General features: G+C 33.5%; 1 protein-coding gene across 9 annotated transcripts in view; it reads left to right on the top strand.

Annotated features, from left to right (window-relative positions):
• The window catches only part of BTBD9 (BTB (POZ) domain containing 9), a 67,978-nt gene that overhangs the window by 11,602 nt on the left and 33,389 nt on the right, over window positions 1–22,987 (top strand). For 6 of the 9 annotated variants that reach the window (XM_076504177.1, XM_076504178.1, XM_076504181.1 and 3 more), the window contains 2 exons: window positions 10,367–10,600; window positions 16,790–16,919. In XM_076504177.1, coding sequence (XP_076360292.1) covers window positions 10,419–10,600; window positions 16,790–16,919 — 312 coding nt within the window. In that variant the 5' untranslated portion in view covers window positions 10,367–10,418. Of the gene's footprint in view, window positions 1–10,366; window positions 10,601–13,533; window positions 13,633–14,178; window positions 14,446–16,789; window positions 16,920–22,987 lie in introns of those variants that run through there. The other 3 variants (XM_076504185.1, XM_076504182.1, XM_076504186.1) reach the window with 3 other exon arrangements.

The raw sequence follows: 22,987 nt of genomic DNA on the forward strand, positions 1-22,987 counted from the left end.
TTCTCCCTTACTTGGGATCAGGCTCCAATAATTTGATTACCTTTTCCCATATTTGTCTTCATTGACTACCTTTCTTGGGTCAAGGCTGGTTAGAGCCAGACTCCTTCAATTTACTCGTGTTTGTAGGTCCTTGATCCTTGACATTTAATTTAATCTATGGGTTGTGAATTTTGTTTCAGTAAGTCTGGTCAACAGCTTCAAACATTTCCCCCCTTGTGTCACAATCATGTCTTCTTCCCTCCTCCTTGTGACCTCAATTTTTCCTGTCTGTTTCATTCAGGGAGCCTTAATTTCCATTACTGTATGCACATTTGGCTGCTGTTTGCCTCCTCAGAATTCGACTCAAGTCTTACATTTCCAGTTTTTCTCTAGGACGCTGTCATAGTGGGTTGGCTTGTCAAAGTAAAGCAGATTTTTCTAACACTCACACAATGTTTTAGTTAATTTAAGGTAATTTTTCAATTTCTTCCTCCATTGGGAAGTACCTGCTATAATTCAGTTGTGAGAAATGGAATGTCTCATATGCAGTATCTCATCATTTTCTTCTCTTACTACACAAGGTTATCTTTCTTTTGGAAATATGGATTCTCGAAGCCCTTTTTCCTCTTAGTCATACTATCATGGACTGGTGGTTGAATGGGAACAATACTACTGTAGGTGTCTCTCATCATCCTCCTCAATCAGAATGTCAACTTTCATGGATACTTCTCTTTCCATGTATCTTGACACTCAGGAGATTTTTAGGACAATGATCTCTTTCAAAAGTTTTCTCCACATGTCAGTCTCTGGAAAGTTCTTGCAGTTTTGGGCTTTCATTCACTCCCTGCAAGCTCTTTGTGGCAAATGGGAACAGCCCACTCCAACATTTCTGTGTCAGTCTCATACATCACTGGACAATGGGTATTCAGTTGATCAGACTTCTGTTTTGAAACATTGGATCTTTTGTGTTGAGCTCACTGCTGTCACACTACTTTGTTGACAAGTCCTAATCTGAGTGCCCTCAGTTTCATCACAGATCAGTTATCCAGTCTTGACAAGATTCTTCCTGTGGCAGGGTCTTTGGATTCTTTTTTTTTTCTTTGCATCCTGTAACATGTACCAGATTTGGACACCTTTGCCACTCTTCTCAATACACCACTTCCACAATTTTTGTCTCATTTTCCTGTATTTTGGTGGTGAGTTCTAAGTTGTAATTGGTTTGGTTGTTACCTGTTCCTCTTCTCCAGTGTGTCCTAGCCATATTTCCACCTCTTTGTATAGTGTTCTACTGGTGGCTATATATTGACTAGCTCACACACATACGTTCCACTGCCAGTTTTTGGTGTTGTCTACCCTTTTTCTTCCTTTATCTGTGACATTTCTCCATAAGCTATACTGTATCATCCATTTGTACCTGAACTCTGTCTTCACAAGTAGTTTTGTTCAGTCTTACCTAAAGTCAGTCAGACTTCACAAGTAGCATTCTCCATTTCTTGTCCTCTTCCTTTCTCTGTAGTTTACCAACACACATACACAGTGTATCTTAGGGCTATCATCTTTCTCATCCTATGGTTTCTCACATATGATATCCCTTTTGTTTTAACATTTTGGATGGAGCCTTCCAGTTGTCCTGTCTCTTGTGAGCTATAGAACAACATTATTTGCCATTTTTCAGTTTTCTGACTTGTATTTTTGGTTGTATTTTTAGTTGCTTATCCATATCATTTTGTTCCTTCTGCTTCTTCCATTCCTCCCTATCTGCTTCCTTTTCTCATTCTCACCCTATTTTAGTCCTCCAGGCTCTTCTCCCTTTTCTATTGAGACTATTGCCTTTGTGGTAATTGTATCACATTTCCTTCTAGTCCATGTTCCTGCTGTTATTGGGTACTAACATTGTCATTCTGGTGTGTTCGTGATCAAAGTTCATCATGTTGTTGTTTCTTTCACTTCTGTGTTCTCCTCTTTCCTGATTGTTCCTTTATGCTCAAGATTTCAGCTGCTTAAGAGGATACTTCTGCCTTCACACCCTTTTACCATTCCCTCCTACCACCTTTTATGACCATTCTGATCCTGCCAGCTTCCTTTGCCCATTCATGGCTCTCCAGTGGTATATGATGCATATTGTTCTCTTCTGTGGTTCTTGAGTCTGTTTATTTCCTATGTGAAATTCTCATCTCTTGACTCTTTTCCCATTACTCTTTTGAGTTAAACTCACCAGTTAGTATTTCTGGTATTTTTCTTCCTTTCCTTCTGATAATTGTTGCTTTTTTCATGTTTTCTTCATATCAGATCTGTTACCTTATCAAGTCCCTTGCAGATGTTTCCATCTGCCTTTGAGGGACATCATCTGTGCTAAAACTACACATCTGTGAGTGGTAAGTACTCCCTTTACTTTTCGTTCTTCTTGGAAGGGCTTTTATCACATATTTGGATCTGGATCCATGGTGAGTGTTCCTGATCAGGTATTCTTTATTTTAAATATGCACTGTATAACCTGTGATGCTCTACCATTGTAGATGACTGTGATGTTGAGGCTCTTTCTACTGTGGACCTGGTGTACAATTACAGATGCTGCCAGATGTTGGTTTGTTGACACTGTCAATCTGTTCCCTGTGCTTCCAAAATACAATGTCATAACACATACCAAGGTCATATTGCATCTATCGTTTGAGTCGTAGTGTTCTGCAGGGCTACTGCGTGGGGTATACCTCATGGGTTTTTGCTTCATAAATATGTTTGTCCTAGACCATACATTCATGTACTAACATGAGTAAAGCAGACAGGGTTTACTGATTCTCTCTTATGATCTGTAGCATTTGAGGCTCTTCCTATCATGGACCTGATGTACAATTCTAGATGCTTTCAGATGTTGGACTGAGGACAAACACCCAACTGGGTCCTTTAACCCTTCTTACCATCTGCCAGTTCTTGGTAGATCTGGTGTTGATTATATTGGAGATGTCTACCTGATAATGTGGGTTTTTCATATGGAGGCTTTTATTCCCTGAAGGCACCCATTCTGGAGCTTAAAGGTGAAGGACCCTCTTCCTACTGCAGAACTGATGTACAGTTCTGTATACCATTAGGTGTTGGTTGAGGTGGTTCTCTTCTTTTTACAGTTTGCTGCATTCTAGCCACTTTATATAGGGTGGTTCTAGTTATTTTTGTATATTTAATTGGGGTCCTTCTTAGTTTCTGCTCCTTCAGTGACACATTACTAACACGTAAAGAGTATACCTAGTTCAGGAGTGTTGTTTTTAGCTCATTCTTAAAACCCATGGATTTTTTTTCTAGGCATTTCCTCAAGAAGGGTCACCTTTTCCTCAGCCCTTCATTGTTCAATGTAGGATTCTAGCTTCTTATGAAAAGAGATGGGATATAGTCTAGGTAGTTAACAGTTTCTTAAACTGAAAATGTATTTTTGATAGAAAGTTACTTCTGCTTACATTTCCCACCCATTCTCTTCACTTCTGCTGTGGTTTGATGTGCTTTGACTGATCTCAAAGTGATTAACAGCAGCAAGATTAGAAAGGGTGCTAGTTATGATAGGGGTAGTATTGCATTCCTGTTAATACTGAATAATTATTGGCATGTTAGTATGCAGAGATAAATGGGAGTACCAAAGCTAGTGGTAAGTGAAGATTTGCACAGATAGAGAACATTGAGAAAGTTTGTTTGTGAGTGGAGGTATGTATTGGAAATACATTTTCAATTGAAGAAAATGTTAACTACCAAGAGTAGTTGAAAATATTACTGTTATTACAGTGACTGCTGAGGTGTATATTGCATTTTTTATCTAAACTTTTCGTGTGTGTGTGTGTGTGTATTCAGGGCCAGGTTGGGAGTTTTCTTAATTTTTATTATGTGATATATTTTTCCTGGAGCTGGGAACTCCCATTATATACAAATGCAATTAAATAATACAAGTTATTTAATTTAAATACATTTGTTACTTGCATAAAACTTCCCAGGGAGTCTTGCAAGCTATGTAGAAGTTTTCTAGCAGTAGAACAACTGAAATAAAAATACCTGTTAAAGGGTAAAATTAAATGGGAACATATGTTGTCCTGCATGTTGATGAAATGAATTTCATTCACCCCTGTATGATTGGGCTATGTTTTAGTAGCTAAAATCTGTAATGCTGCTTCCTACAACATATAATTTATTGAAGTTTAATAATGGTATGACAAAAGAATTATTGTAGATTTGTAAATCAGCTATGTGTTATTTCAGTAATAAGTAAGCATAAATATTATGCAACAAAGTAATTTTGATGATTAATGAATGCAGAAAGTTACATAGACTAAATAATTTTTCAGTTGTATTAATTTTATTTAAAACAGTTATATAATATACAGTGCTTTCCTTCTTATATAGTCCTTGAAAATCTAATTGTCTTGACTGAAAATTATAACGTGAATATTAAAATTTGTATTTAAAATAAATAAAACAAGCATTAAGAGCTGTATTAGTATTTCTGTGAATAGGTTTTAAAAAATTACATTAGTATTGCATATTGATGTATAATTATAAGTATTTTAATGGGAAAATAATTATTTGGAAGTCAAATAATACAAGTATTTATTTGAAAAATTAATATTCCAGCAAAAGTCTACTTTATGTCAAATGATTCAAGACCCTTCTTTACTTTTAAATCTAGAGATTATATAAGATAGAAACTGTAAAGTAACACCCATGTTATACCTGCATTTATGTCAAATACACCATGTAAGTGAGATATGTGTGTATACACACACACACACACACACATATATATATAGAGGACTGTTTTAACATAACATTTTGTGGCAACAAGAGATCTATTGGCTTATCTCAGGCATCATGTCTTCTAAACTAAACTAAATCTATCAAATAAGTAAATAAATCTTAAAGCCAGCCCTTATTTGCTTAAACTCACTTAAATTTACTGTCTCGATAACATCTGAAGGCAAACTATTCCACCAGAAAACCACCTTTGAGAAAACTAAAACTGTCTGATCTTAAGATGACTCCTACTCTACCAAAATTTATATTTGTGTCTCCTATTTCTACTGTTCTAACTGTTAAGTATGAAAAATTATGATGCATCACCACAATCAATTCCTTTACAGTTTTAATCATCTCTATTAATTATTTCTCCTCTAAAGCCTTTCCAATGAATTAGTGTCTTTCCTAAGGTAAGAAGCCCAAGACTGAACACAGTATTCCAGATGTAGCTTAACCATTCTCTAAGTACAATCTAAAATCCAATTTGCCTAAACAAAAGCAACAGAACACTGTTTTTATGGTTCATCAAATATTACACCAAGATCCCCTTCTTTCATGACACTATTAAGGTTATTCCCATCCAAATTATATTTATAATTTGAATTATGATGATCCTTATGCATTATCTTGCATTTATTATAATTAAAACTCATTTTCCATTTATTTGGCCAACACTAAATGTTCTAAATTTGTTTATAAATCAGCAGCATTCTCTTTACAGCTAGCAACACCCAAAACCTTAATATTATCTGCAAATTGAAGTAATTTTTTTGACCAGTCCATCTATGTCATTGAAGTACATCAAAAAGAGCACAGGCCCTAAGACTGAGATCAGAAATATCCTGACTGTTTGACTGAACTATACAGCAACCCTTTGCTTTTTTCCATCCAGCCACTCTTTTGTCCAGGTTGGTAACTTATCTTCCATACCCTAAGAGATCATTTTTACAAGCCTTTTGTGTGGCACTTTATCAGATACTTTCTGAAAATCCAGATACAAGAAATCTTCATCTTTACCTTCATTTGCATAAACAGAAAACTTTTCAAATAATAGCAAAACATTTCTGAGGCAAAATTTTTCCTCAGTGATACTGTGTTGACTATTCAATAAAATTATAAAACTTTGTTAAATGACTTTGCAAAAACTTTTCCCACAACTGATGTAAAACTAATGTGCCTGTACCTACTACTACAATCTTTATCACCTTTCTTATAAAGGAGAGAGTGACTAGCTAACTTCCAATCCTTTGGTAACTGCTCACTATTCAAGGACTTTCAAAGAATAGTGGCAAGTGGTTCACACATAACCTATCCTTAATGCCCTTCAAAACCTTAAAGGAACAAGCTGTTATTTTTAAAATCAACTTCAAATCAGTTGTACCCTGAGGAGACATGCTTCAGGCAGGCAGCAGTGCATTAATTTAAAAATCTACTGCTCATACTAACTTGTACAATTCTCTTTTTCATCCTTCATTTGAGAATGGCTTATCCCAGCTGAGCTGTAATGTAAAAGTAAAGTTAGGGTCAGACAAGTGTAAGACATTAATTACTAAGTGTCTTTGATGCTATGAAACTTTTGTGTTAAGTAGAAGATTAGTTTAAGTTTATGAACTTTTACATTATGTTTACAGGGATGTCAGCTAAGCATATGCAAAATACCTCCAATGAAGCTGATAAATTTATGTAAATGTACCTCACAGAACAGTGATACATTCTTTTATAGTTATGGAAGTGTGAAATATAAATTTCTCAACTGTAACTACAGTTTATGTGCACATGTACAAATTTACAAGACATTTAATTATAATTGTAGAAAAAATTACTTTTAATTTTACAAAATGTATTGTTTTCTACTGTTTTTCATTTATATGAAATTAAGAAAATTAGTTACGCAAGTGTGAGTACATTTTATTTTTATTTTTGGTTGAATAAAATAAAAAGTTGTGGTGTGAGACTACACTTCTGTCAGTTTTTAGTATCAGAGATAATTTTTGTAAAATAGTATTAGAACACTTGTATCCTAATTATATCTTTTGTCATACATTTAGTTAATCCACAAGAGAGAAAATTGTTTGTAAATTTTTATTTTATATCATAGTTTGTAATAAAATTGGTGTTTCTTACAAGTTATCTTACTTCTGCTCAAAGATATAGCTATTCTTGTTGAATGATGCTTTCTAGTTGCAAATATTTTTGCATGCAACAAGCCTTTCACTCCCACAGATCCCTTGATTTACATGGTTTAACTGATTCTTGCATGCAAATTATACTTCAATAAACCTACACCAATAGTTGAGTCCCATACCCACATGACACATGTGACTCCCTTTATTCTATTCTACCTGTTTATCACTTCTTGTTTGGCATTTTCTTTAGTGCTTGCTTCAAATTTTGTTTCTTTTTTCTTTGTATCAGTTATTTTTCAATTTCCTACATATTTTACATAGCAGTAATTTTTACCTTGTTTCATCTTTGTTTTGTTGTTGTTTTTTTTATGTGGAATTTAGTAATTTCTTCTCTGCTTTTCTTTCTTCACCAAGACAGTTGTATTTGGTTTCATTTTGCATTAAGAATTCCAAAGTGCAAGTTACCATGATGGAAGTTGTACCTTTCCAGTGCATTTACTCAGGCTTCAGGTGAGGGATTATTGGCAATTATTCATATAGAGATTGATCATTATTTGAGCCAAACGTCTCCCCATGATTTGCCCAACTTCCTCCTAAACAAATCAAATCTGTTCATGATGATGAAGCATTTGACAGCCTTTTTACCTGAATTTGCTGTGTCTGTCTTAGCTCCTTCTGTGGGTTCTGCTAGGCCTAATAATTTTTTTAACATGATTTTCCAGGTATATTCTGTTTCATCTCTCTCCCTGATTTGCCATAATCATCTCTTTTTCCTTCTTGCATATACATCTTGCTCTCAGTGTTTTGTTTTTCCACCATCTCCAGATATTTGGGTTCATGCTAAGCATTTTGTATCTCAGTTACATGAAGGTGCTGGCATGTCTCACCCTTCAAGGGCTTTGGAATAGGTTCTTTTAGCTTACCATCAGATTGATTTTCCTTTCTTTGATTTTCAAATTTACCTATTGAAGATTGTCCTGTTTGTTTGTCCCAAGCCAAATTTTCTCACCTTTGCCTTACCCTCATGTCTATCCCATGTTGCTTGTCCACCATACACACCTTCTCTCTTAGTTGATCCACCAAGTTCCTGAGGGGATTTTAGGATATACATTTGCCCTGTTACATTCTTGTTGGCACATTTATTGACTTTGACTCTTTCTTTTGTATGTGGCTTCTCTGTTGTTAGAATCTATTGGAGAAGAACATGGTTTTGCCCTAAGTTTATCATCTCCTTTATTTAAGGGACTTGTGCTTGGCTTGTTTTCTCCATCAATCTGTGTTAGGAGATCTTCCAGCAACTTTGAAATTCTGAGTGGAAACTAAAAGGTAGCAATAGATCCCTTCCTCATTAGTTGATTGTTTGTCTTGCACTGAGTCTTAACCATCACTTGTTTCTCTTTCCTTTACCTGTTCTTCCACAAGAAGATCTTTGTTGTATTTGATGTAGTGTTATGCTACCAACTATTGGGAGTATCCTGTGGGTTCTGGTCTAGTTAAGGCTCATTTATCTGTGTTTATTCATCTACAGCAAACTTCATAGAAATTTGTAAGTCTCTCAGATTTTATCCAAATATCTTGATCAACTTTCTCTCCTCTCCTCCATTGTCTTAGATCCCTGTTTCTTTTCCATTGCCTTGGGATCCCACCACATGTCAGCTTCTGTCCAAGATAGTACAGGATCTTCTCTCTCAGAATACCATTGAACCTGTGGTTCACCCTTCTTTGTGTTTTTATTCAAAGTTGTTTGTGGTCCTCAAAGAAACTTGAAACTAGCAACCTGTGATCATCCTGTCACGCCTCAGTCACCACATCCTTTTGCCATGGAGGTTTATCAATGTAAGTGAATGTTTTCTGCCATTGGTTTTTAGGTCATATGTTATCTTCTCATCCCACTGTTTTTCTTAATTTGGATTTCCTCACTTAGTTATTTGATCAGAAGTTTTCTGTCTCCTGGATTGTAAGTTTATGAGCAGCCTTATCCCATATTTTTCATTTTTCTCCAACACCGTGAAGTCTTCACCTCCCATACTTTATTGCTATTGTTATGTTCCTTCCACGCTCACCACGTATCATATGATTGGGATCCCTCATCCTACTCAGTATAGAAATGCTGGTTCCCAGCAGTTAAGTTTTGATTTAGAGCTGAACCAATCATCATGATGTACTCACACATGTGGTGTGCTGGCACAAATGCAGTTCATCCCTTTGATTGGGATCCGTCATTCCACCTCCACATGTAAGTAGGTTCACAGCAGGTTAATTTTGTATTTAGAGCTAAACCACTCACTGATTCCTCACATGTTTCAACTGTTCTTGATACCTCACTCATTTCAGGTGCACTGCCCAGATGTTATGAGTCACAATGGGAGTACTTGTTGGCTGATTTGTTTCAGCATCTTGCACTACCTCTTGATGCCTCTATATTGAGGTTGTTAATGCAGTTGAGATTGCTCCTGTTTGTTTTCATTTGAATGAATTATGTAGATGCATGTTATATTACTCTGCTCAAGTGTACCCCATTCACAGTTCAGTGGTGGGATTTCTCCTTCTGGTCTGTTGAACTTAAGGTAAAGACAGTATGATCCTCTTTCCTATCCCCAGATGATCAAGTTTTGGATGCATTTAGCTTCTTATCTAGAGTCCATTATGTTCTATCCACTCTACACCTGAGGGTACATCCTTTAATTTACCCATATTTAATTCTTAAGGGAAATCAAATTAATTGTCTTTTGTGGTTTTGGGTTACTGTCGAACCTGTGCTCTCTCCTATTGGGATGTGCTCCTCATGATTTTTCACTCAGATTGACCCCAAATAAAATTTCCATATTTTGACAAGACCTGGTGTAGAAATGATGCAGTCTCCCATGTATATTCCTCTCATGAGAGGGTATCTTTGGAAGGATGTCCTTTGGATGCTTTCATGACATGCATCTCCATTCTCTCTACCCCAGGTTGCTCCTCCTATCCAATATGAGATTCTAGCTATTTAGTGAGTAGAAGTAAGATATCTTGTTGGAAGTTACAAGTTTTCATGTACTGAAAATATATTTCTGACAGGGATTAACTAGAGCTCATACTTTCCACCCTTCCTCTCCACTGTCAACTGGTGCTTAGGTTTTGGCCTAAGCTCGAAGGGATAGTGAGGTAGAATAGCATATAGGGAGTCATATCGGTGGGGGTAGTGTATTTCTTTGTAGAGGTTTGTTGCATGATAATTTGCATGCAAGAATCAGTTAAACCATGTGAATCGATGGGTACATGGGAGTGAAATACTTGTGAAATACAAAAAACTTTGTAGAGGGTATCACTGTACTAGAATGATTACATATCTGAGGTGATGTAAGCACCTGTCAGAAATATATTTTCAGTATTGGAAAATTATAACACCTGCATCTTTTTTTTTGTGTGTGTGTACATTATATATGTACTTGTATTCTTAGTAATTCATTTATTAACAAGGTTGATCTATAAAACAAAGAATCATGTTATTTCAGGCATGTCATTGAGTTATATTGTGAAAAGAATTTATGAAACGTTAACCTGAAGATGAGTGACAATCATCTTGGTGACCTACCTCCGGTTGGAGAAGTTGATCATACAGCTTCGTTGTCAGTCCACATTGGTTCCCTTTACATAAATGATGAGTATAGTGATGTGTCTTTAATTGTAGAAGGAATACGTCTACCAGGACATAAAGTAATACTAGCAGCTAGAAGTGAATATTTCAGGTTAGATAACATTTTGCTTTTGCAATACAGTATGCTGGTGAGTTCTGTTATACTAACATTTTTTTCTATTGTTTCAGGTGCATTATATTTGTCATTCTAAAATGCATTCATAATATTTTATTATATTTGAGTTTATACCATTTTCTTTTATTTTGGCTGCAATTTACTTTTAAGTTTTATTTGAATTGAAACTGAATATTAGAGTGTCATATACTTTTAATGTTGTAATTTTTTGTGTGTTTCCTTCTCCCATATCCCCCACCCGTACAGTGGTAAGTCCATGGATTTACAATGCTAAAAGTAGGGGTTCAATTCTCCTCGGTGGATGGACTCAACAGGTAGCCCAATGTGGCTTTGCTGTAAGAAAACACACACACACTTTTACCCATACTGTATTTTAATTTTATTTTAAAAGGATTTATTGTGCAATTGTAATGTTTACTTGAAATGAATAGCTTTTATTAGGTCATTTTTAGTGATCAAATAATTTATTTCTATTTATCTTTTGGACTTAAAGTGAATTTACATGAAACTGCTATCGGTTAATCATAAGCATTACAACATTTCAGTGTAAAAAAAAGTTTCTTTTGATGTAAAAGCTTCAAAAAACAAAAGCAAGGTGATTTAAAATATACATTTTTTATTGTTCTTTGGAAAAAAAATCATTTTTCGAATGAATCACACTAAATCATTGTTAAAATGACAAAATATTGATTCTAAAATATTCAAGTTAAAATCATTGAAACAGAATTTGAATTAACTCCTTTTATGATTTGTGTGAAATAACTTAGACACCCGCCATGTTTCAAAACTTATTTATTTAAATTAAATTGGACAGACCATTCTTGCCATAATCTTAAATATATGCCCAAATGTATTTTCATGTTATCATGTATTACTATCAGAGCCATGTAGATACCATTGAAATGTATGCTGCTGTTTTTCTCCTCACAGCATTTTTGTTTTGTTTAAGGCTTATGAGTTATAGGCTAAAGTCCTTGTTTCTCATACACATTTGCCTGAGTAGAATTTCAATTAATATATGTTAGGGAATTAGTAATTGTAGTTAATTTACATACACCATGTGAATTCCACGTCTTCATAGTTGTTGATTGTACCATTGTTCATTAATATGTAATATACATTATGTATTATGTTTTAATACAGATTCCAAAAGTTTAATTATTAAAATAAGTAATGATTTTCAAATTAGTTAAACTAAGTTAATAGCACAAAGGTTGTAATGCATTCATTTCTATATTTCACAGTAATATATAGGCATTGTTGAACTTCCAAACTGAAGTTGTAATGAAAGAAAACTACTTTTGTGGGTTATTTAATTGCACATATGATTATATGCTTTTTACTAATATATATTATTTGCAAAATGTAGTAACTCCCAATTTACTAAATAAAATTTCTGTAGGAAACAAATGTTGATGTTACTATTTGTGTAATAAACCCTTGTTTTCCATAAACATCACGTTCTTGGATATAACCCTATTGGCACAATTCTATAAGCATTTTGAACATTTGTGTTTAAATTCATATATTGTTAAGACCTTCCACAGGATAGCATGATAATTATAAATACTTCCAAAAAGGTATTATAAGCTTCCAAACATTTGTAAACAAATAAAACAATACAATACCCCTTGATCATAGCATGTGAAAATATGGGTTTGAGAGGCATGTTAAGCTGTTTACGCAGTGTGGAAACTTATTTCTTAGTAATTGCACCAAGTGAAAGACGTTGTCAAACATAGAAAGCTGGGTACTACTACATTCCAGGAATCAAAATACTATGTCCCCTAGAATTTAACTTTCCTTGAGGAATTTAATCTTTTTCTTGGCTTTCCTGAGGAGGAATGCATGGTCAATACACATTCCTTTAGTTATGACCAATGAAAGTGAACATATTGCATGGATTAAATTTTAAAAAAATCAGTGGAGAAATGCAACCTTACATGAGGGAAGGTGATTTCCTTGATTGTTTTCTCTCGAGTGAACATAATTTTATTTCATTACTTACATCTCTGCATTCAGTATTATTAATATCTAAACAGTTAGATAGCATTATTGAAAATTGTTACTCTGAGAAACTGTTAGTCAGAAAGTATGCTGGCATAACTCCTGTCAGTACTCGAAATTAAAAAAAAACAAACAATCTATCATTTTTATGCACGCTATTTAAGCTACGTTGTTTTACAGGCATTTTGTGTTGAATTAATAAATACTGGTCTGTATGAAACAAACCAATCCACAGTCAGACAGACACAGGCAAATTGACGAAATTTTGTTTATTATAACTACGTGTAATGGGCACAGTAAAATAAAATATTATTATTTATTACAGTGTACAGAATATGAAATAGTTATGAGCGTTTAGTGTACGTCTGGTTTTTACCAGCTGCAAAAATAAACTCAAAAACCAAGATAAGCAGTAGTAAAGGATAAAAAGGTGTTTAGAGCAGTCTATGAGATGAATCGAAGCCAAACTATGTCAAAGCAGAGTGAATGTAAAGTTGTAATGAAGGCATAGTTATCTGTTTATGTATCGCTACTGTGAATGGATAACACTATGTAACACTAATTTTGTTCCTGGATGGTATGTGTTATTTCTTAATTGCTTACGTTGTAAAACTACAGAAAGTGGCCATTATTCCCTTCAAACTTTGCTTTTGTGACCTGGATAATGAAATTTAGAAATTAACCTATTTTCCATGTAATAACAGGCAAATGTGCACATTTTCATTTGCATAAGATCTGAATAAAACAACATATGAATTAAGATTTACATATATTTATACTATAGTCATACAAAAATGTTTAGAAGTGAGTAGTTTTTAAGATTTGTGACTGCAATGTAAATCACTTTCGTGTATCAGTCCCCAAATATAGTCTCCCATCATGTTTTTGTTATACACTTCTAGGTCACAAAAGCAAAGTTTGAAGAGAAAAATAGGTCTTTTCCATTTACTTTAGGCATGAGCAACTGGGAAATAACACTTTCTGCCCAGGAACAAGAAAAAGTAAAAATTTTGTTACATGGTTTTATTAATATGTTTATTTATTAGTGTTACTTTAACTTCCTTAAGCAAACATGTGTCATGGTTGAATAAATTATGCGAGTCATAATGTGTATTTAAAAGTTTTAAGAATTTTAAATAAGACTTTTCAACTGAAAATGACAAAAATTCCTTAGAATATTACTTTTTGTCTTTGTATAGGTTCGTGAAGACTATTGTAGTTACATCCTGTTTACACATAATCATGGAGTGTGTTTGTGTAATATTGTATACATTATGAAGCATAATGTGGAAGAACGTGTATGTGCTATACTTTTGTTACTTTAAGAAAATGATTGATACTTGGAAATTTTAATATATGATATTAATTTATTGAGTTTGGATTTTGTTTATCAAAAATCATTCAGTACATTTACGTTTGCAACTTATCACATGTGATGACCTTATTTTCATCGGGAGGAACTAGGTCACCAACAGTAGCCTTGACTAGCTTGATAACAACACATCAAGAAATCCAGGAATCTGTTTACTAACACCTAAAGATGACTTACACCATACATTTCATAAGCACTGGACAAGTGATATTCACATGCTGAGCATAAAATCCAATCAGGCCCTTGTAGAATAAAAATGTACATGATAATGTCTGCAGCTTGACGGTAACAAAAACCATTGGCTCAGAACTTGTCTCTTAACTTGGCAGCTAAGTATTTGTATATTGCTGTTTAGCATGTATATCAGTATCATATGTTTACAGTTACTGCTATAGAATGTTTATGACAAACCAAATGACAATAACCATCTTGTAGAAAGTAGGTGAGTCTTGAATTACATATTACTCTATAGTTCTTGCTTAAATGAGATGACTGCACAAACAAATAAGTAGAAAACTTGTAAGGTATTATCAGTGGAAGTTACTTTTGTATAATATTACGTTCTGATTGTGTGCCAGTAGGTGCATGCATGTGAACGAAGAAGTAATGACAACTTAATTTGTTTAATAAGATTGAAGGTTTGCATCACTGAGTGGATAAAGAATGCTGTATTATAAGCATTTACCCTGTGATCAGAGAGTTGTGGGTTATAGACATGCTAGTGTCTATCACAACTCGCATCACAGCACAATCAAGAAAGTAGATTTATACTTTATATAGAACTAAAGAATAAAATTGTGTAAGTTACAAAATACAGTGTAACACAATAAAAAAAAACCAGTAATTTTACACCATAAAGTTACAGTTAAGCAATTATACCCTTGAAACATAACACTGTATAAAAAATAAATTGTAAATTTTCACTTTACTTTACACTGAAATAGCCACCCTAGTTTTAATAGTGGATGCTGCCAGTGGGTTATCCCACCTTCAAAATGAGGGATAGTTCCAGTTAACCGTATTAGCTTTATTTTACTATAAGTCAAAAATAAAACAAGAACAAATGTAATGTCCCCATGACTGAAACAGCCAACATGTTTGGTAGCAACAAAAATCAACCCTAAGACATGAATTATGAGGCAACCTCTCTGATCACTTCACCTTGTCTGCCTAAAGCTGTGCAAACTTGAATTAATAAAAAAATATATATTTATGAGAAATCTTTATGATAATATTTTGGTTTTTGATAGTTGAAATAATTAAAAATAGTGATAATTACAAACCCTAATTTCTGTTATATTTTTAAAAAATGTGGGTGATGACAATAATAATAATAATGAGAAACCATTATGACAATGTTTTAGTTAACTGGATAGATTGAATAATTAGGAGCACTGATTTTGATTAGGTGACTATTTTCTTGACTTCAATCATTAATTATAAGTTTGAAAATCAGTTTATTTTTATGACACTAATTGATTTATGTCCAAAGGTAATCATTTACATCTCATGTTTGTATCTACTTACATTACTGAAGGTTAAAGACAATTTGCTGAGATGACAGTTTTGCCACTATATGTTTTATATAAGTGTACAGAATGTACATTAGATAAGTACAGTAGTATTTGTTATAGTTTAAATATGAGGGAAAACGTAAAGTATTAAGAAAAACATTTTACTGGAGTTTCATTCAATCGACTTAATTAAAAGATTTTATGCCGTAAAATATTCTACATGCAAATATATTATGTATAAAATACAAGTACGATATTCAGAGACATGAATGTCCTAGTTCATTAAAATATGGTTATTCTGTTTAAGCATGGTTTCTTTTCAACCTAGTCATGGTTAAGTAACTATTTTTTCCTATTGAGGTTATACTTTACTTCATACAGTAACATAAAGGAATATTAGATGTCTGACTTTCTGATTTACTATAAAATAAAAAAGTGTACCATCCTATTTTAGCTTCAAAATTTGTGTATACTTTATAGATAATGTTGAATTAGATGAAACTGTAAATTATATGTGTTTAATGTGGTTTAAAAAGAATAAATGAAAGTATTAGCTTTTGAAATGAATTACTAAATAATACCTTTTTTTTCTGTGAAATAAGATCCATAAATAAATGTTTTTTTTAACTTTGGTTTTTCAACACTTGTAAGACAAAATCAAATGCAGTTCCCTAAGGACTGTCTTAGTAGTTTTAAGGCTAAAAATAATACATTGTAGTATTTATTTTGCAAATAGACTAACATGCTGAAATTCTGTATTTGTTTCTATAGTAATGCCCATAAACGTAATGTATTACTACACTCATAGGTCCAGAAGGTCGCATTTCACCAAAAGAAGTTCCAGGACTTGCATATCTTGTACATGCTTGTTGAAATGCTATCATTATATTCTGGTATTACATATCATATTTGTTTGTTGTTTTTCTGAAAAAAATTGTTTCTGTCTACATGTGCATTCACTCAATTTATGTTTATATGAACTTTCTCATTATTTTTACTGTTTTCTCTTGATCATTTAAATGATAATAAGGTGTAGGTATGTTTGACATAGCTCCAGTCTTTATTAAACAAAATTTAAGAATGATAAATGTTTAAATTTTTTTGTGTTATCAGAAGAGACCAGCATACAATTACAATAACATAGAAATTAAGATTGAACTTTTTATAGATTATAATATGGTTGGGTGTAAATTGAAAGTTTCAAAAACTCTTTAGATTGGTTATTATCTGTGTATTTATTATTTCATTACATTTAGTTATTGTTTTTGCTAGGGCCTTGCTCTTTGGAGGTATGAGGGAGTCACAACAGACTGAAATAGAACTAAAAGGAACATCTTTAACAGCTTTCAAAGCTTTGTTGAAGTATGTCTATACTGGACATTTGATCCTAGGAAACAGAAAGGTGAACTTCAAATGTCAACAACTTTTCATGAAACACAGAATTATTCAGAAACACTTGTAGAGTGTTGATACTAAATATTGGGTTGATTATAAAGCACAGTTTGGATAGCATTCAATGAAACTTAGCTTTTATGATTTAGAAAAGTTATTGGTTTTACATTGCAACACATAAAAAGTAAGGTGGAATAAAGTGAAACAAACAGATAATTTTTTTTTTATTTATAAAACTATTATTTTATTATTTGTGTTTATGACATCACTTTAACATTTATTTACATCAAAGATACCACCAGAGTTTTAGTTAGCATTAACAAGTAAACACTGAGTTTTCATATTGTGGTGTATGTATCTGAAAGTAAACAAAAAAACTAAGAGATTCTCTGTTTTTACAGATATTTTCTTAAAATGCATATAAATGCTTAGGATTCAGAGAGTAACTTTTAATCACAAGACTTAATTAAATCTTGACCCTGAAATATTAAATGTACACTGAATACATGTACTTTAAATATAAAAAGCAACCTTTGAAAAGAACTTTGTAGCCTTTGGTGGTTGATCTAATATTTCTGAGGCTTACTTTTAGTGTCTTTATTTTTCTTTTCAATAATTTCAAAAGTATTTTACAAAGTAACTGTTCATTGAATTTTGCTCTAATGGAGAAACTTAACTATAAAGTGTGTATATGACAAGAAAAAAATTAAAATACACAATGACATTACATTAATACATTAATACACAATGACATTACAAATTAAAATACACAATGACATTACAAATTTGCCCAAAACATATTCTGTTAACTCTGCATAGTGAATAAATGTGAAAAGTTAATATTATTGTGTTTAAGTACAACACGTTAAAAATTATTAAACATATTAGAAAATTTTCGGTTTCATCACTGTTGAGTTTTGTCAGATTACAATAATAAAAGTTTACTTGTATAAATTGCAAATTAAAAAATTCCATTTAATTGCACATTTTTGTTTCATAAAATTCTTAACAAGTGTTTTAAGTTTAAAAATTTATCATAATCAACTAGTATGAAGGCTAAAAAGAAACAAATAGTTGCAAATATATTTTTAAGTATTACAAAATATTCATCAATGCTACTTGCCTCTCTGCAGAAGAGATAGTTAATACTTTGAGCTACTGCCAAAATGCTGTTTGCATATATGTAAATCATTTAAATGAAACCCTCACCCCTACATTTACTGCACCAGTCTATAATGTAACCAGCATCAGACTATAACTCTCCAAAATACATGGGTGACACATTCTTTTTTCAGATCTGCTGAGTTATGAAGAAACAAATATAAACAAATGCAAAATTAAAGAAGTCTTACTTATACAACAACTTAAGACCAAAATAAATCAACACGAAGGAACACCTTTATACCTATATTAATATATATTATCAAAAATCTAAGCACACCCTCTACATTCCTACACTCAGTTACACAACCCCCTTCAAACATGTGAGTTATATTATTTTTATTCAGAATTACTAGGTTTGCATTGCACTCATACTTTAAATTTCACTTACTTGTTCAGCTTGTTTTGTTTTCCTTAATTAATTTTTGGGAATTTTACTATCATGCAAAAAGGGGAATATATTTTTGTAAAAACATTTCAACCATGAGTTCATGAATCCACATTTCTAACCCATTTTGTGGTTCATATGCTACTCAGCAGGAGTCTGAGTCATCTTGTATTATTTCACTAGCAACTGGAGGTACTCTGATGATCAGTGATGTCACTGCCATTCTGGACCATGAGGTTTGGTTTCACAGAATATAACATTTTTATTAGTTCATTTATCTTTATTGATTTTTAGGTTACTTTGCTGTATGAGCCTTCTTCCTTTAGCTGTCTTCTTTTCCCCTGATATTTGTTTTTGTGTAGATTCCTTTTTGTCTCACCTTTGTGTTAACTTTCACTAGCCACATACCTTAGACTTTGAGAGTCTTAGTTCATGGCACATGTTCAAAATTCTTATCTTAAACTTCAGTTCCTGGTGTCTCTTCTGCCTACTTAAGGATCTCTTTATTTTTAATTTTGACTATCTCTTGCCCTCAGTCTGTTCATTTTTGCTTTTCACTTATTCAGCATCTTTGCTGTTTGTACTTTTTCATCTTCTTTCCAAGGTTCTACACCTCAACCCTGACAGCTTTACTGTGGAGATCACAACTGCCTATTCTACATCTTAGCTTCAGTTTCTTCCTTTTCAGAGTTCCATATAATTTGTTTCTTTGACTTACTTAGTTTCAATGCTTAACTTTCTGGAGCTCAAACTGAAACAGCTCATCATCAGTCATCTCTGCTGAATTTAGTTTCCATTTATTTTCATCATAGAAATTCCAGCCTGTTTCTTGTCCTCAGAAGCCTTGTAATGTTGGCCATAATCCTGTTCCTCATAGCCTCACTACTTCAATTACAATGTCTTACCTCTGCTCACAGAATAGCGTTTCTCAACTAGCACTGGCTTTCCACCTCCTCTTTCTGCATATCCACATTTAACTTATCATGCAACAGCTCTCAGTCGATAGAAGTACAATACCACTCCAATCATAACTAGTGCTCTCTTCACATCCGCATTTGTTAGTCACTTTGATATTAGCATTATTACTGTACAAACGTGCTGGTTTTTGCTCGTGGTTTTTATTATGCTACTGATGTTTTTTTTTGTTTTTTTTTACTATTTATTTAACATTTTTATATTTTGGTAATTCTGAAAAGTTGATTTTTTTTCAAACTTTTCATACATTTATAGAAGCTTTTTTGCTAGAGTATTATGTATCCTACTCTGTGGCAAGGGTGCCTGACCAAGTTATATTTTAGTTTGGAAAATCTTCACTGTCCATTCTGCACCATGCTCTATGTCAATTACATTATAGTCCTTCCTACTGCAGACCTGATATATAATTCCAGATACTGCTAGGTTTTGGTTTATTGATCCTGTCAGTGTGGTTGCTCTACTGTATAAAATAGGTGTTGTGATCACCTGTTGCATTGCTTCTGATGATGATGTTCTCTGAACTCTGCAATGCATTTTTTGGACCCCTTCTTCTAGTGGAGTATGAAAACCCTTATCACTTATGAGTTCCTAGCCACTGGGATGATGGACCATAGAGATTTGTCCTACTGAGTGAGGAATAATACCATTCAGTTGAGAGTAGAGTAGTGGCATTTTGCAGCTGTTGCTGGCGTATCTCACCTCCTATTATGAACCCAATGGATAATTTCAGATACAGCCAGATTTTGGTTGTAGTTCTGTACTGTATTCTTGTCTATGTATCTGACTAACTGCTTTTTCCTACTGTGGCCTTCTTCCTTTCTACCAACTTCTGGGCATACATTCCCGGTTGGTCTGGTTTTAGTTGGAAATGACTTTTAGTATACATGGAGAGGTTGTTTAGGTAGAGTATTCATGATGAAACTTTGTAAAATGGACAGCAACTGATGAAAGGAGGAAGACTTTTGAAACGTCGTCCTCTACACTTGTGTCTCCACAACAGGCAGTTGCCGTGCATTATACAAAGTTTCATCACAACTTTTAGTATAATCTGTAGATGGTGTGATGCCTTTTCTACCATGGACCTGCTCATAAATATATATATTATTCCACTTTGTCTCTCAGGCCTACCATCTTCTAGATGTACATGCTTGGTGGAGGTTGTCCAGGTAGGTAAATTGTCATGTATGCTGGCCAGTATCCCACCTTCTGACAAATGTCCATTGCCACCAGGTTTTGAACTTGAGATGTACTCCAGGTTTCCAGTATCTCTTTATACTGTATGTTGCTTGTCACTTCTCTGCAGATCTGGTGTTGGTTGTAGCTGGATGCAGAACATGTTTACTCACTTTTGTATAGCCTCCTATTGTAGATTGAAAGTACCATATCCATTGCCATAAGGTTTTGTATAGGGGATCTCAACCTATCAGGGCTTTCCACTTTCCTTCTGTCTGTTGCATTGTGGATCTGGAATTGGTTGAGTTGGAAATGCTCACAAATGGAGACAAGTTTTGGGACAGAAGTTCATCTTCCCTACCAATTCCCATTTTGAGGTGATGAGGTAAATGATCCTCAACCTACCTGAATCTGATTTACCATTTCAGATTCTGACTGGCATTGGAGGAAGTCAAATTTCCGGTATGGTCTGTCACACCCTATCAACTTGACTGATGTCTAGGAGTTCCATTCATTTGTCATATATATTCTGGGATTCTGTAATGTTTTTATGTCTTTTATGTTCACAAAAAATTATAAAAGTGTGAAAAGTATGCCTGGATCAGATATGGGGCAGTCTCCTGCTGAGGTGTATTGTTTTCTTTTTTGGTTCCACACATCCTATTCTCTCTTTGGGTACTTCTGAAAGGAGATAATTTTTTTATCAGTCTTTTACCTGATCAGTGTGAGATTCTAACTATTTTGTGAGAAAGATAAGATATTGTATCAGACGTTAGCATTTTCCTACACTTAAAATGTATTTCTTTTAGATACTTACCTCTGGTGACATTTTCCATTTCTGATTGCACAGATCTTCTGACCAATCTCAAAGTGTTAACAAGTGCAGTTGTAAAGAGGACACTGATTACTATAGAAATGGAAAGCTGATGCATGATCATTTGCATGTGAGTATGCAGAAGTGAGAGGTGGAAGGCTAGTAGCATGCATAAAAAATTTACACTGATAGAGGGCAGTGCTAATCAAGAAAAGCTGTTTTGTTGAGAGGAGATAAATAGCTATCAGGAATACATTTTTAGTTGAAGAAAATGCTACCTTTCTAATGTTCCACCTTTGGGAAAGGTGATCTTCATGGGTCTCAGTGACTAGTATCATGAGACATCTCTCTGCTCTCTCATCTTCTACACATGTGGACTCCTTTGCAACAGTTCATTGGGTCTAGGGGACTTTCATTCTCAACCTGTTCTTTATTCATCTCCCATAGTTTTTACATCATTCCTTCAGATTTCTTACATTTTTTAGCACCCAGAGGAAGCTGTTGTCTCTCAAAGATATGAATGTTTTGAAATATTAATGATGTCAGGAAAACATGGCTGAAGAAGTCTTAATATAAAATGATAAAAATCCAAGCACTTTCAAAAAGTGGATCTTTCTTTATCAGTGGTAAACTGGGAATGGTGGTGTAAACGAATAAATGATATGTGCCCAAATGTGTCACTTTTGTTTATTTTGCATGTGCTATTTTTGTTGTCTTGTTCTAACACTTTACACATCAGACTGTCGAAGAACATGAATATGTGTCATGTAGACCTAACGAAGTAAGTGTGTTATTACATCTGTTTACATTGTATTAATCTGCATTGTATTATCTTAGAAGAAACATTATTCCATTCTGATCAGGTTGCTTTGTTTCTGGTCATGTTTTGTTACATTACAATATGACATTGATGGAAATTGACCATTAAATCTGTGGTGATACAATCTCTACCTTCATATGTTCCTTTAAGAATAATTTTACATTATGCATTTTGTTTATTGTAATTGCATACCAGTACATGTGTTTATTCCTTATTGTACATTTGTTTTTTATTGTGAATTAGTTCAGTGTGGTGGCTGGTTGGAATAAAGCCAGTACAACAGTAAACTGTTGAAAAACCATGTGACATTCAACTAAACACATATGCACATATGTATATTTTCTGTAAATGGATGGCCACTAGTGGCCCAATGCTACATCTGAGGACTTGCAACATTAGAAACAAGGTTTTGATACCCGTGGTGGGCAAAGCACAGATAGTCCATTTTGCAGCTTTGTGCTTATCTTCAAACAAACAAAGAAGTAAATGGAAATATAAAACAACATAAGAAACAAGATTAGTGAAAATTGTTAATATTAAAAGGGGAATAGGGGTAATCAAAAAAGTACAGAAACGAGTTGAATAAAAGCACAAATCATATTTCCAAACCTACAACTAAGGATTCTTAAAAAAATAAACAAACAAGGCTGAAAATAGTGCCTACATTCTTCTCTTAAGTTACAAATAATGTCTACAGTAATTATCAGTTTTAATGGAGTCAAAATAGGGATTTGTAGCTTGAGAAAG

This window comes from Tachypleus tridentatus, chromosome 6, assembly GCF_004210375.1.
Source record: "Tachypleus tridentatus isolate NWPU-2018 chromosome 6, ASM421037v1, whole genome shotgun sequence".
NCBI lineage: Eukaryota > Metazoa > Arthropoda > Merostomata > Xiphosura > Limulidae > Tachypleus > Tachypleus tridentatus.